The 15,709-nt window shown below is 39.1% G+C and overlaps 2 protein-coding genes and 1 long non-coding RNA gene across 6 annotated transcripts in view; 1 reads left to right on the top strand and 2 right to left on the bottom strand.

The window, feature by feature from the left end:
• Window positions 1-1,444: 1,444 nt before the first annotated feature.
• arl6 (ADP-ribosylation factor-like 6) lies at window positions 1,445-11,923 on the bottom strand. 2 transcript variants are annotated; one of them, XM_061815003.1, is made up of 9 exons: window positions 11,745-11,923; window positions 10,522-10,668; window positions 10,279-10,340; window positions 10,127-10,195; window positions 9,957-10,051; window positions 9,329-9,458; window positions 4,762-4,817; window positions 4,601-4,654; window positions 1,445-4,476 (listed from the first exon to the last, which is right to left on the bottom strand). In XM_061815003.1, exons 2-8 carry the CDS (start codon window positions 10,639-10,641, stop codon window positions 4,629-4,631), a joined length of 558 nt encoding a protein of 185 aa, XP_061670987.1. In that variant the 5' UTR covers window positions 10,642-10,668; window positions 11,745-11,923; the 3' UTR covers window positions 1,445-4,476; window positions 4,601-4,628. The 2 variants fall into 2 exon arrangements, with proteins under 2 accessions (XP_061670987.1, XP_061670986.1); XM_061815002.1 differs by having other exon boundaries at window positions 1,445-4,654.
• LOC133498316 (uncharacterized) lies at window positions 10,675-15,635 on the top strand. The gene is made up of 5 exons (XR_009794262.1): window positions 10,675-11,264; window positions 14,593-14,674; window positions 14,927-15,097; window positions 15,227-15,341; window positions 15,509-15,635. It is a non-coding gene; the product is annotated as an uncharacterized LOC133498316 (long non-coding RNA).
• epha6 (eph receptor A6) overlaps window positions 13,095-15,709 on the bottom strand; it is a 67,691-nt gene continuing 65,076 nt past the window's right edge. The window contains exons 16-21 of one of the 3 annotated variants that reach the window (XM_061814998.1): window positions 15,448-15,663; window positions 15,205-15,372; window positions 14,938-15,131; window positions 14,557-14,661; window positions 13,995-14,144; window positions 13,095-13,788 (exon numbers count right to left, since the gene is read on the bottom strand). In XM_061814998.1, coding sequence (XP_061670982.1) covers window positions 13,674-13,788; window positions 13,995-14,144; window positions 14,557-14,661; window positions 14,938-15,131; window positions 15,205-15,372; window positions 15,448-15,663 — 948 coding nt within the window. In that variant the 3' untranslated portion in view covers window positions 13,095-13,673. The remainder of the gene's footprint in view (window positions 13,789-13,994; window positions 14,145-14,556; window positions 14,662-14,937; window positions 15,132-15,204; window positions 15,373-15,447; window positions 15,664-15,709) is intronic. The other 2 variants (XM_061814999.1, XM_061815001.1) reach the window with 2 other exon arrangements.

Genomic DNA, 15,709 nt, shown 5'->3' with positions numbered 1-15,709 from the left:
GCGTCTGTTTGTCTCTATGTGCCCTGCGATTGGCTGGCAACCAGTTCAGGGTGTACCCCGCCTCCTGCCCGTTGACAGCTGGGATAGGCTCCAGCACTACCCGTGACCCTCTTGAGGATTAACGGTGAAGAAAATGGATGGATGGATTACTACCAATTTCAATGTGTGCATAACTGTGGCATAACAATTTAGCAAATAAAAGCACATTAATGGGGTGGACTTGTGATGGTCTAAGAGCACCATGTCCATCAATTAGGTGGACCCGCTAATGGCGTCCTGCGTGGAAGGTAGGATAGTCGTGTCAAAGCTGACAGGCTCCCAATTAGGAGGACTCCTGGAGAGCAGCAGGGATAATGACACAGCTGACTTTCTCCCGGACACACACATGCACACACATTTATGCAGGTTCAGCACAGACGCATACAAATTGAAGCCATATTGTTGCCGCACAGAAGCCTAATTTGAAGGCTAGGGAGACGAGTTCAGTGTAACACTTTAGTATAGGCAGCGCCCCCTGCTGGCAATGGGTTGGAATTGTTTCAGAAACAAGGACACAGGCACGTCACACTAAGCTTAAATACAAAAATAAAACCTATGCAGTTGTCATTAACTAAATCGTGAAAATCCCACATTGTATTATTATATATTTCCCTCCAATTGAATTCCATCAAAAAATATTGATGGACTCAACGTTACTGAAGCATATTCTAAAACACAAGATGCATTTTCATTGCTTGTGACGAGCAGTTCAAATGGTAATAACTGCAATACCAAACATTTGACCAGATCAGTTAAAAATACTCCAACATTAAAAATAAAAAAAATTTCTGTTGCATAAAACAAAAATGAGTTTTAACAAAAGGACTTGGTAACAATCTATCGTGTGACACCAGTGCCAGCATCTAGAGCACAGATTCTCAAACTCATGGGTTGGGAATCCATTTCGGGTGGGTCACAGCTGGCTGGTAAAAATTAAAAAGGGATCATTTGTTCACGTACAAGGATGAAGTAATAAAAATAAGAGGTTTCAAGCTCACCAGTGGCTCACAAAAAGTGTGTGTCACCATTTTTTAAAATTTTATGGACTGAAAAGATTATTTACATTTCACAAAACTTTCACGTAAATTACATCTTTCATTCTCTAAAAAGGCTGTTAATATTACACTTTTCTAAAAAATGAATCCCAAGGTATAGAGTAAAAATCAGACAAACAAATGTGTTTCATTAAAACAAATACGAATAAAACGGCAAACTTCAGAAATCTGAAAATAAATCCTAGACTCATATAAAAAGCTTGTTTTTAAGAGTTCAAGCCCCACTGGATGGACATTTAATGAGCAGGTGTTGCTGGCAGGGCTGTTGGATGGAAGAGTGAGCAAAAGTCATCCAGACACACACACACACGCACACTCAGAAAATTAAAGAGATGCGAGAAGAGACCGTCTGCCCACCAAATGTTGTTTTATTCTTTGCAAACATTTACACTGAAATAAAATACATACATGATATTAAAGACCATTCAGTCATTATCTGAATCCTAACCATGTGCTTTGAGGGTTGTTTTATATGCATTCATAAATAAAAGCTATGTTTCAAACAAAATGCAGTTTTCAAAGCCACCAAACGTTACACAAGCGTACAGACCTTTGCGCTGCCCTCAGTCATAATACAAACGCACAATACGTCCGAGGACATAGAAAATGAGATGAAAGCTACACAAATTGCACCATAATAAGACCAGATTCTCGTATATAGTATTTTACATTTATCACAGCAACATTGTGTGCTGTCTTGTCTTCAATGATCAACCAAAGTAAACACGGATAAGCAAGTGTAGCTAATTGGTTACATTCCGTGTTCATACCTTCAGTCAACAACAAATCAAACCATTAATATATTTTAAAACGAGACTGATATCTTACCACATGTCCAAGTTTGACTGGAAAAGTAGCCTGATTGTGAAGTTAACTTTCAGTCATGCCATTAAATAAGGCAAGAATAAAACTGAGAAATTTACTTGACAGTCTCCCTATTAATAAAGTAACTGGTGTGTAACGTTCAGTTATTGACAGCGTCTAAACGTAGAATATATTCAAGCTTTACCAAGAAAAAAAAAAAAAATCCTATGAACCCAAAAAACAAAAAAAATAAATGTCAAAAGAAAGCTGCACATGGATTAGCTGCAATGAATGTCGAAATGATGGCTATGACGTGCATCCCTGTTTGTGTGGCCTGCTAACGATAAATGAAATTACTGAAACAAAAAATTTCCCAAAACCGTTTTTAACTGCTAACTGTCAACTATGGAATGTTAAAACGACATTCAAAACTCGAAAATGTCCAAAATACATGTAAAAACAGACATGTTTTAGTAAGAGGTGCGGTCAACAAGTGAAAAGACTGTTTAGAATGCCACAATGACTAGCAGATTGGGATTAGACATTCCAGAATATATATTTTTTTATAAATGCCTCAAGAAGAGAGACAAAAACCCAGTTTGGAATTGTTCAGAAACTGGAGTTATACACTCGGTAAGAAAAGCATTCTGCCCCCTTCAAATCTTTTACTCTTTGTTGTGTGACAGCCATTTGCCAAAATCATTTAAAGCCCAATTTTTACTCGTTAATATACACATAGGACCTGGTATTGAGAGAAAATATGTAATTGTTGAAATTTTTGCAGATTTATTAAAAAAGAAAAACTGAAATATGACAGAGGTATTCAAACGCTTTGCTGTGACACTCAAATTGAACTTGGGTGCTGTCCATTTTCTTTCTGATCATCCTTAAAATGGTTTTACACCAACTGTGTTTGATTATACCGACTGAACTTGATTAAGAAAGCCACACACTTGCCTATAAAGCACATTCCATGTTAAAATGTGAAATGAGAATCATGAGGTCAAAGGTACTGCCTAATGAGCTCAGAGACAGAAAGTTTGGCAAAATCTGTCCAAGGTTACCAAAAAAAATCTGCTACATTTAAGTTTCCTAAGAGGAAAGTGGCCTCCAGAATCCTTAAACAGAAAACATTGGAGAAACTGCAACCTTCCACCAGTCGGGGCTCGATGACAAATTTGCCTGATGGAAGCCTCTCCAAGACAGATGAAAGTACGCATGGATTTTGGTTTAAAAAAAAAAAAAAAAGAAAAGAACCTCCTGAAGGACTCCAAGATGGTGGGGAAATAAGATTCTCTGGTCTGATGAGACCAAGATAAAACTTTCTGGCCTCAATTCTAATCGGTATGTGTGGCGACAACCAGGCACTGCTCATCACCTGCCCAAAAAAGTCCTAACAGTCAAGCAGGGTGGTGGGACCATCCTGCTGTGAGGGTGTTTTTCAGCTGGAGCGACGGGATGCCTGGTTCGTCAATCAAAGGAAACATGTATTCAAATACAAGGACATCTTGGACGAAAACCTTTTCCAGAGTGCTCAGAACCTCAGACTGGGGCAAATGAAGATTGACCTCCCAACAAGACAATGACCATATGCACGCGGGTAAAATAACCAAGAAGGGGCTCAGGAACTGCTCTACGACTGTTTTTGAATGACCCACCCATATCCCTGACTAAAACCTAACTGAGCAACTTTGGAGGGACATGAAAATGGCTGTCCACCAACCTGACATAATAGGAGAGGATCTGCAAGGAGGAATGGGCCAAGATCCCCAAATCCAGGTGTGAAAAACGTGATCCATCATTCCCTAAAAGACTCCTGGCTGTATTGGGTCAAAAGGTGCTTCTACTAAATATTATATTTCAGTTTTTCTTTTCTAATAAATTTGCAAAATAATTTCAATAATTCTCTTTTTTTGTCAATATGAGGTGCTATGTGTACATTAATGATGAAAAAAATGAACCTGAAGGATTTTAGCTGATTGCTTCAATACAACAAAGTGAAAAATTTAAGGGGCTATGACTACTTTCTGCACCAACAGTACATGAAGAAAAAGAGTAAAAATTAAGCATTGGGTACTTTTTCAAGTTACTTCAATCATGGACTTTACGTTCAGTAGTGTAAGAATAAATGATATTGGCACAATTATGTTGGATTGCTGGTTAATTTCTATTACATTTTTAGTGCCACCGATAAAGTAAGATACTGTATATACCTATTCTACAACAACATAAGGGTTGCGTCAGGAAGGGCATCCGGCGTAAAAATTGTGCCAAACATATATGTGCGTTCATCTGAGATGACACGCTGTGGCGACCCCGAAAGGGACAAGCCGAAAGAAACTTACTATCAGAGTAATCCTGAGATAAAAGTGTTTTTTTACATTTGAGTGTTTTTGTTGTTGTTAAAGAATCGTTTTACAAAATGGAAGTTGTCAATGGAGAGTTTGTGAACTTGTAAAAAAAAAAAAAAAAAAAAAAAAATGCATTCCGAGCGAGGAAATGATACACTATACACACCGACTATATACAAAAGCCAAGTGAAATTTAAAGGAAAGGATTCAAAAAGAAGACACTACACCTGTAAATAAAAAAAAGTATACATATCATTCTTGCTGATTTTCAGTGATTATTGGTGTTGGAGAATCAAACACATTCATCATCTTTCAAGTACACCACAGGTGTCTAAAAATGGTTTTTGGTACCTTCTTCCACAAAAGATGCTTGACACCATCATGTTCTCATCGACTTAATTTGATCTGGGGGGGGGGGATGCATCAAAAAATGAAACCAATATAAATAATATTTCCATTTAGAGAAGATATTTTCTCATATTACATAATAATACACACACAACACCGTTTACCTTGTAACCATTCCACTCCTTCCTGTAAACCATCTCCTTTCAATGCGTCAGTAGCACTGAAACAAACATAAGCATTAAATGTTTTAGATTGTGTTGTGTTAAATTTGAACATATTTACATCTGATGATGAACAAAAACTATGAACAAAAATCTCATGCTAAGCCCACATATGTCATCCCAAACACAAAAAATAGGAAGCTCAGATGCCAGAAGTTCTCTGTTGAAAAGGAAAAAAAGCTCTGCCTGCAAATGTGTAGAGTCAATATTTATGTTAAGTAGAGTTGGGCACTGACACTAAAGAACACTTTGGAATCAAGACTAATGTTCCGGTTCTCCCAGAATTTTAAAAAATGCATAAATTTCAGTTCCCAGTTTCGATGCCTCAAGTCCATTGACCCCAAAGAAGCAGCAGCGAAAAGCAACATACAGCAAGTGCACGAAGACGTGCTTGCGCCCAACGCTGGCGATGGACAAAAGTGTGTCTTAACTTTGTTTAAGTGAATGAGCAGTCACCTCAGTGTAACACTTGAATCAGAGTAAACTGTGCAAAGGAGGTTTTTACGATGAATCGAAGTCTGCCCAACTCTCTTCTGATCAGCGAGCCTCAGCTTGTACACTGTGTAGAGCTTCGGTGAAATCAATTGGGTGAGTGAAGCAGTAAAATACGACTATGCCAACATTGAGGCAGCTAACAAGGTAAACAGTTGGTTGCACTTTTGCACTGACGGTTTTTAGTGTCTATTGTAGTCTTCAAAACAAAGTTAAAAGCCCATGACAAAGAAAAATAAGCTTAACATCAAGCTAAAACTTTACCCTAACAACTTTACATTACAATATATTGGGAGAAAAATCACAAACGTTTTCTCACGGTATCATAAGCACCAAGCTTGTGCCTCATCGGTGGGGAGGAAAAGGAATTGACATTTTTTAGATTTTGGTTCCGTTCATTAAAAAAAAAAAAAAGAAAAAAAAAATCACCTGTGTCATGTGAGGTTACTTTTCGTGCCAATATACTGAGTCCTGCACAGACCTTTGAAAATAAAAGGCTGCCTGCTTAAAACAGGAAGCCATGATAAAACTTGCACGTCAGTCAGACAGTCGCAAATAACGCAACAATGCTACATTTAAAGGTCTACTGACTTCCCTATATCTTCTATTCCATTCGGCTTGTCACTTCAATGTCTATACAAAAAAATAAATATGAGCGGAGAGCGTGTCATTCAAGCGCAAAGTTGAGGAAGACTCATTCGACATCCAAGTGGTTGCCATATTGCCTGCTACATCAATTACAGCTGTCACAATGGGACATTCGCCATTGAGAAGACGCTGTGCCACCTGCTATGAGATGAACAACAGAGATTTTGGGATTTTTTCGACATCCTTTCTGACACGGAAGCTCTTTTCGAAGAGAATATTTCACAATCTACTCAGGAGGACCCATGCCGAGCGAAGTAACTACTTCAAGGGTGCCCCAGACGCCGGTGGGGTGGGGAGCTCCTTTCTCCTCCCGCAAACGGAAAACCCCCCTCCCCACTGGCGATGAACAACGCCGGCCCCAGCGGTGGCGGCGATGAGCAACACCGACCAGCGCACATCGGCACATATAGCACACCTGACTTACATACTTTATTAAAGGTCTAATCCAGAGGACCTGTAAGTTATTTATATATCACACAAACGTAGCTCATTTTTCATTAAAAAATGTTTAAAAAATTCTCAACACAACAGAAATGAAATAAATTAGCGCCAAAGTACACAATTTTCTTTATAATCCCAATACCTCCAATTTCTGTTTCAAACCGAGGCTTGTTGAAGCTTCTTCCGTGTGACGTCACACCTAGACAACCCCAGTAAAGACAATGGATTCCTACACAGACAATCACACACGCTGCGAGTGGGATCTAGAGGAGATAGACAGCAGTGATGAAGACGTTTTTCTGGAATGCTCTGTGGAAGAGATTGGAAACTGAAGAGGAGGAATTTTGTATTTCTTCCCGTGTTCGAAAAACATCCCATGCAGGTGTAATTAAACCATATATGTTCGAACCGGAGTTGACGATTCAGCGAGACCTGATGAAGTCGGCGTAAAACAAAAATCGAAACCTTTGGTATCGTTCTGTGTTTAAAGATCTCATGTTTATAGTTACATTTAGCCCATATTTTAAATAACACACCTAACACTTGAGAGCAATGTCAGTCGAATTTCAGGAAGAACTCAACGTCAACAGTACACTAACTTTATACAGTGTCCAAATTTCGTCATCTCCTAAACATCACATGGATACGGATATATATGACATATATATTTGTATCGCTATTGTACTACCATTTAAAACGAGGTAGATACTTGTCAATACTAGACAATTGAACACGTACGTACTTATTTGCTACCAAAGCCAAGTGAACGCTGTACCGGGTTTTCAAAGCAGTCCTCTGTGAAATGCTTGGAACATATTACTGTCCACTTTGATTTGTAAGTCCAATGCGCCCACTTTGTCTTCACAAACCTGGTCCATAACCTGCCCATCTGTTCATCTTTCGGCCATTCATGTAAGATGACTCCATCAGTGTTTGACGCAAAACAGCCGTATACGACACACTTCCTCACCATCTTTGCTAGCTTTTTCACTCTCTGGCTAAATGTTATCGTGATGTGACGACACATTCCGGGGAGTTATGGTACTTGCTGAATCTAAGTGACATTTCGAACAAAACATTGAGACTGACTTTGACGCTAATTTATTTAATTTTTGTCGTGTTGAGAATTTTAAAAATATTTTTAAATGAAATTTTAACTACATTTGTATGATAGACAAATAAAATAATTTCCTCTGGATTAGACCTTTAAGTTATTATGACGCGGACCTTTTGTTACGTTCTGAGAGGATTACGTCCCCCCCCCCAACTATTATTATTATTTTTTTTAATCGCTCTATACACACCTACCTGTCATTTAGAACCTACAAAGCTCTCGTCCTTTGCACCTGTGCAATCCATTTTTTACGACAAACCGGGTCTTTTGGAAAAGTGTGAAGAATGAATCTATCCTCCCGAGTGTTTGAGCAAAATCCAGCAATACAACGAGACAGCAATAACACGCAGGAAAAAAACAGCTTGTTTCCCATCGGTAAAACTGGTATAAACACACGAATCCACCAGTGTGGGTGTCTGTAAAAAAAATCACTTCCTGCTTCTTCTCCAAAACAAATCCCTCGAGATTTTTATGGCGGGAGACGCAAAAATCCATCTCTGATCAGTCTTCTCCTTGTTCGAGGTGAAAGTTTAGAGGGTCTTGGTAGATTTGCAGTGGTCTGATACGCCTTCCATTTCAATATGATTGCTTGCACAGTGTTCCTTGATATGTTTAAAGCTTGGGACATTGTTTTTGGATCCAAATCAGGCTTTAAACTTCTCCACAACAGTATCTCGGACCTGCCTAGCATGTTCCTCGGTCTTCATGATGCTTTCTGCGCTTTAAACAGAACCCTGAAACTATCACAGAGCAGATGCATTTATGCAGAGACTTGATTACACACAGCTGGATTCTATTTATCATCATCAGTCAACATTGGATCATTCACAGATCCTCACTGAACCTCTAGAGTGAGTTTGCTGCACTGAAAGTAAAGGGGCCAAATAATAATGCACACCCCACTTTTCAGTTTTTTGCTTGTTAAAAAAGTATCCAATAAATTTCGTTGCGCTTCATGATTGTCTCCCATTTGTTGTTGATTCTTGACAAAAAAAATGTTGTATCTGTATGTTTTAAGTGAGAAAGAGGGCCGAATACTTTCACAAGGCACTGTACGACAATGTCATGACGTGTGGTGAAAAAATGGATGGGTCCATTCTGGCTGCCTTTTTTTTAATTAAAAACATACTAAAAATCATGCTTTACGTGTCAGTAGACCTTTAAGTTTCAGCTGAAACATTAATTATTGAATATTAAGTCAATTGGGTTAGTTCCACCCACACATGCCTTTTCACAAATACGTTTGATATTGATGTTGTTTATGAAGAACCCAGAGTCAAATGTTCATTTCAGTCATGCTGCGGGCTGCTTAGAAAATGGGTGTTCATAAATCAGACACCCTTTATTTTAACCATGCAAAACCATCCCCCCGAAAGAACCTCAACTGAGAAACATTTGGAACCGGAATAGGGATCAGAGTCGCTAAAATTCAAACAATGTCAACCCTACTGTTAAATCAAACAAGAAGTAATGGTGTGTGATCAAATACGCTAATTTATTTTTCTACTTCACAAGTATATCCAAGAATGCTTTCTAACTTTGACAAAATAGAGCTTATGTGTTTTGCATGTCTACCATGCTTGTGGAGTGTGCTGCAGATGTAAATGAGGTAATCACTGCAACCTTGGTTGTAGAAGACTTGCACTCGTTGCTGAATATGAGTACAGTCATCAACAGAGCACATAGTGTTTTGAGTTCTCTCTCTACAATTTCCGACAAAACACTGAGGAGAGGATGTTAACTTTAACAAGTGTACAAATAAAAGTGAGCAAGATTTCGCAGCAGACTGCAGTACAAGTGCAAATATGGTCATACCAGATGTGCCAAGGTTTGTCCTTGATATTGTCCAAGCAGAGCAGCTGGGAGACTTTAACCGATGACAGAGCATCTCGGACATCCATCTTGTTAGCCAAGAACAGGATGGGAATTCGCCTGTGTTTAATGTCTATTGTGAGACAGACACAGATGTTAGATCATTAAATATAATATAGCGGGACGATTTAATATTATCAATGAGACAAGTAAAAAAAAAAAGTACAAACACATGCAAAATGGAAAACATAAATTTCAGCAAGTGCAAAAAGAGAACACAGCCCATTAAGTGCTATGATCCGAGATAAAACAAATATAAGATGATAATGCCCTACATAAAAAAGGAAATATTATATTTCACAGCCATATCATGAAACATGCTCAAATGTATTTTTTTTCATTTTCAGTTAGAATAACTGATGCTGAATTTAAATTTGATCTGGATTAAATTGCATACATTTCATACAATCCTGCGCATGGCAGAGATGATTTGTGATTTAAAATTAGTCTGCTTGAAATCAGGGAGTTCCACAAAATGACTGTACTTTGATATAAAATCCACAAAAACAAAAATGTAATGAGTTTGACACTGGCATTGTTTCCCACACACACACACAAAAAAAAAACTTACCAGGATGATTTAATAACGTGTCCAATTCTTCTCTGGCCACCACCATCCTGAGTTTATCTGCACTATCAATGACAAATATGACAGCCTGGCCTTCCCTGAACAACACAACAATTTGTCCAAAATTAATAAACATGAATAAGATAAGAACAAAGTTTGTGTTACAAACTGACTTGTAGTAGTGCTCCCACAAGTTTCTGTATCTCCCTTGGCCTGACATGTCAAACACTGTGAAAGAAAGACTACACAAAGAAAAGAAATGTAACAAGTTACTAGATGTATCGAATACACAGCATTAAGTTACTGTTTTATGACAAAAACCAACCTGGATGTCTTGAACTTCTCAATGCTGAAACCAATGGTTGGGACGATGTCTAGTGCCTGAGCCTGTGAGTTAAATATTTCAAATGTTGTTAAAACCATATGGTCAATATATAGTCATAGTAATCAAGTAAAACAGGACTCTTCAGATGAATCTTATGGAGTGTATTCGTGATGAATCTACAAGGTTCATTTTGATTAGACAAAAGACTGATTCCCACAAAAAGCGACAGGTCGACTTACGTACATTAGAAGGTTTGAGTTTGTTGATGATGGTAGTTTTCCCGCTGTTGTCGAGGCCAATACAGAGGACATTCACCTCTTTCTTGAAGCCCAGCCATCCTGCCAACTTGTCAAACAGCCCCATTGGCAGCAAACAACCGCTGTCTCTCCTCTAGAACACAGGACAATCTAATTGTGAAACATTTACAGTTGAAACATCCATATTATGGAAAATAGTATTATTTTGTCAAGCATTTTTTCAGCGAATAAAAATTTGGCAAACACCAACAAACCGGTGAAACCAAAAGATCAATGGCCACAAAGCCATGGTTGTGCAAAAAAGCAGCAGGAAAACAGTATGGCCAGGTGATGAGGAAGTAGAAAAAAAACCATGTCCTCCAATATTTGTAAGTAGTGTTGACACTTGTGTAGTTATTATGTGCAACTTGGGCATTTGCTGTGTTAGTGGTGATGTGTGCAGGGTCAATTTACCACACCAGGGTCCGCTGTGAATATGACTGTTGTCCAAGATCGAGATGGGTCACTATCTTTTTGACATATTGGGAGGATTTCTGCTTTGATGTATCAACAATGAACTAAGAAAGATCATAGCACTTAATGGAAAGCATTCAACCATGATTGCTTTAATATGCACAGAGGAAAAAATATGGCATGACGTAAGGATTGCTTTGACAGTCGAATTCTGATTGTTAATTGTCCTTATTTCATTTAACATTTAGAGTTCACCAACAGCGTCTCTCACTCCAAGTAAGTATCAAGTAGCAAGAAAGAGTATCTCGAATGACGCCCTGCCAAGATGCACTTATCTGAAAGAACAGTAATACTGTACAATACTGTAGTTAATCTCCATTGTGTAAGGACCCTTAAATGTTGTCACAAGAACGAGAGGAAGTAATGTTTTTTTTTTGGAGCTCGTTCGCCGTTAACCCCGACTAAAGAGATTGTATCGTAATTAACAGCCCGTTCCTACTTACTTAATCTGATCTGCCATACAGGTTAGCCCGAGCTCAAAACTTGGTAGGAACACCAATTTTACGGTTCACTTCAGATGATTTATATAAGTAAGGAGTTGGAACGTCTAAATGTGTGCCAGATGAGCTGCGACACTTGCAAAAACAAGTGAACTGTGCCCCATAAACAGCTAACGTGAGAGCTAGCTGTGCTAGCGTTAGCATGCAGTTTGTAACGCTTATACAGGCGCCTTTGTTTACATTTGCTCACTATTACCTGGAATTACTCTTGGTGTTCTTGACGCCAATGTCCACAAAAGAGCAGCGTGGTTAAATTTATTCCATCACCGGTTAGTCCTGTCCAGCGGTGTTTTCATTCAATACTCGTGCGCGATTTCATTGTGTCCAGGATACGCTCCTTGGATATGATGCATTCGGGGGAGTCAGGATTTTACACCTCAACATCAGTCAACAAAAAGCGGAACGCCCCCTGCTATAGGGAATTGCGTCGCTCTGATGGATGGTTCATGAACGCGGCATACGTGGCGAATTCGTTTTCTGCTTTGTCTTCACAAATACATGTGTATAATTCGTGTTTCATTTCAAGCGCTCCTCTGCAGTTTTTTTTTTTTTTTTATCGCCAACGTGTTGCTATCGAGTCAAACATGTTACCTGCAGGCTAAACAAAGTTTCAATTAAATTTCCTTTTACTAAGCCCGCAACGACATCAGTCATATTACTCAAATAAATCGATATGTTTGGAATTATTAAAATATGGGATGAAAGAAACATTTCATGTTTTTGATGTTTTAGTTTTATTGCACAAGCACATTATTCCCCCTACAAAAAAAAATGGGATATTGCATTCAGTATAATATTAATACTGTATGTAATTCATGATAAACCCAAAACGTACTATGCTATAACCTTTGCAGGTGTTATCAAACAAGCATCTGAACTTGGAAGATGTGTTTGAACCATATGACCAATTGACCAATAATGTGGTTCAATACAGCCCTCTTCACTTGGGTGTTCACATTTTGACAAGATGAAACCAAGACAGCAGCAAAGATACAAAGAGACTGGAAGAGTCACAAAAAATAAGCATAAACCTGGGTGTCTTTGAGGAAAAACGAAAACAGCTGTTGTGAGTTTTTGCCGTTAAGCACTCTGAGAGAACAGCAAAAAGTACTGAAATAGTGAACAGTTGGACATGTGCTCTCAAAACTGTTGTCAAATTAAGTTAGGACATGTGGATATGGTGCATTATTGGTTCGTCCTGAAATTTCATTGAAATAAACATAATTTTATCTTTTTGTGAGTAGTCAAATCAACAAAAGCAAACTATTACCATAACATTAAATAAACTTGCTTGCACACAGTGACTAACTTACGCCTCCTCCCTCCAACATAAGCACCTAATTGACAAACTCACCTGACAATTCTTCATGTCCACAAAACATGTCTCTCAAGTGACAGTTAAGAGGTAACGGTTATTGCGTGTGTCTGTGGATCCATGGATACTTTTGTCACTGCATGTGTGTGTCATAATATTCTAAATATGCCCGTGTTTGAAGTCAGAGAGGGAAAACAATGCATTAAAATAGAATTGTTTATTCAGGAAGAAACACACCTTTCACGTGACTTTCAGTACAAGACACTTTGCAATACTATGAGGATAGAACACATTTCTATAAAATCTTTTGACATTCGGTCGTCTTCAGTTCAAAAAGAGGATTGCGTTTACCATTTTGTCAATTTTGATTCTTGGTGAAATGTTTAATAAACTACCGATATTATTTTTAAACTAAAATAACATACTATATGGCATAGATTACCAAATGTTCTCTCCACATTATCTCTGGTCTTGAGGTATCCGATTTGAGTCAATCAAAACCACTGGATTGTCACTTAGAAAGAGCAGAGAGGCATTGACTGGCACTTGGATCATCACAGGAGAAAAATACTTTTAAGTCTTAAAATTCAAATGAGTGCTAATACTGTATTTGCTGAGCTAATGGGCATTTCGCTAGAGCTGACTGAGGTTATCAGATGTTGTTGAGTGGCAGCATTGACAAGGTGTTCACCGGACTCCACGTTGTCAAGGTCCAGATTTCTCTCTTCAGCCGTGTGGCACTTCTAAATCCTGCAGTGTGGTGTGCAAATTATCAAATGTATGCACACAGTCTGACTTTGTTTGATGGCCTCACACTTGGAAGCCACTATGTTGGATATGGTGAAACTGCAGGCGCAGAGACTGTATGCTGCTTATGATTCTCCTCTGGTGGCCAATCAAACAGATCCCAATTCTCCTGATGTCACTGAGGAGAAAAAACAGTTTTGAAAGAACCATTCAAAGTTAGTACAACCCACTTTGAGAGACCAATTGTTTTGTTTGTTGAATTTGCAACAGAAACATTATTTGTGTGAATATTGTAGTCGTGAGAAAAAAAAGAATCCAACTAGCACGTGTTGGGTCAAACGCTCTGAGGAGAAAATGCTATGATTGACGTTAGGGCTCACTCACTCTATGCTCATTGTTGAAATGGAATCCAGCGTTGTATATCCTGCTGCAATAAAGTTGTTTTTGTACTGGCTCATTTTGATAGAATCAAGCCAGTCCCCGATAGAGATGAAGAGAGGGTAGTCGGGCATGTCATCAGGAGAATCAGGAAAACTGAGACAGCATTTACAAAAGGGAAGAAGCAGTCGGTTTACAAGCAAGAAGACAGTACAGTAATTAATAAATATCCTTCAGAGGTCTTCACATGAAGCATTCAAGGATACATTACGCATCTGCTGTATATAAAAAAAAAATCGAATGTGTCATTTGTGTACCTTGAAATACAGTGTATACTATTTTTACTCATGTGTTCATTTATCTTTGCCAGTGTGGCGGATTTAAGTCAGCCATGAAATTTTAATAGGTGCTGGCCAGAGAACTAAAAAATTACTGTGACTAAATAGTGTCTAGGCCCAGAGCCATTTGCACTTTGTTCATTTCCCATTTCTCTGATTACCGTAAGTTTGGTAGTATCACATATTGTAAGAAAAAAAGGCCAATATAAATGTTGACTATATGTACTTACTCTGATAATAACGCTTTTCTCTTTTCGCCATTACAGTCCATTTGCATTGGAGCCATGTGGTGCAGTGACCAAGTGGATCCAGCAGATAGTGCTGCACCTACAGGGCTGGAGTGGAAGAGTATGGCCTGCTTGTCAGGATTTCTCAATCAAATAAGTCAATTGGACACAATTAGGATTGTTCTGCCTTTGTGGAGCTCTGGTGTGGTCTCTGATGAGAATCCCATTGTCTACGCTACCTATCTTCATAAAGGCACATGTAAATTCTAAACTTATATTGCTTGTGAGCATGGACCTATCGGTATGTGAGCGTATGTTAATGTTAAACCTGCCAAGCCATTGATTTGCTCCTCTCATCCATTGTATGTGTAAGCTAATGCGTACTTGTGTGACGCGTTCACGAGAGTGAGGAGACCGCTGGGGTTGATGATGAGTTTGTCGAGGAAACAGAGCACATTGTTGAACCGTGGGCGCTGACTCGGCTCCTTCTGCCAGCAGTGTAACATCAGCTGGTGCAGCGTCACCGGGCAGCCCGTTGGAGCAGGTAATCGATATCCCTCTTCCATTGATAAAATGACCTGAGTAGATTGGAAAGAGAATGATTTTTCAAGGTGTGCTCCAACTGCTGGCATTCTAATGTCTGTATCTTACATCCTGATTGGACATCTCCCAGTACGGCCTCTCGCCATATGACATCACCTCCCACATGACGATGCCAAAACTCCAGACATCGCTGACTGAGGAGAACTTTCCATAAGCAATTGCCTCTGGTGCTGTCCAGCGTATCGGTATCTTGCCTCCCTGATGGTAAAAGTAAGACTGAATAATCGTTTAAGGATGTAGAACTTGAGCAGGGTTGACAAAACCCGCAGGTATTCTTAATCAAACACTCACATTCACCGTGGCAGTGTATGCTGCGTCTGTGTCTTCTTCCATAACTCTGGACATGCCAAAGTCAGAAACCTTACACACCAAGTTTTCATCGACCAGAATGTTGCGAGCCGCCAGGTCTCTGTGAACGTAACCCATGTCTGAGAGGTAGGCCATGCCCACTGCGATGCCGCGCATCATCCCCACGAGCTGGAGCACGGTGAATTGACCATCTCGTGTCTGGAGTGGAACACGGAAAGGTTCATTGGGGATTTGAATAAAAATG

The sequence above is a fragment of the Syngnathoides biaculeatus genome, chromosome 3 (assembly GCF_019802595.1).
Source record: "Syngnathoides biaculeatus isolate LvHL_M chromosome 3, ASM1980259v1, whole genome shotgun sequence".
Lineage (NCBI taxonomy): Eukaryota > Metazoa > Chordata > Actinopteri > Syngnathiformes > Syngnathidae > Syngnathoides > Syngnathoides biaculeatus.
Note: the sequence above shows the minus strand (reverse complement) of the source record. Positions and strands in the feature narration are given on the sequence as shown.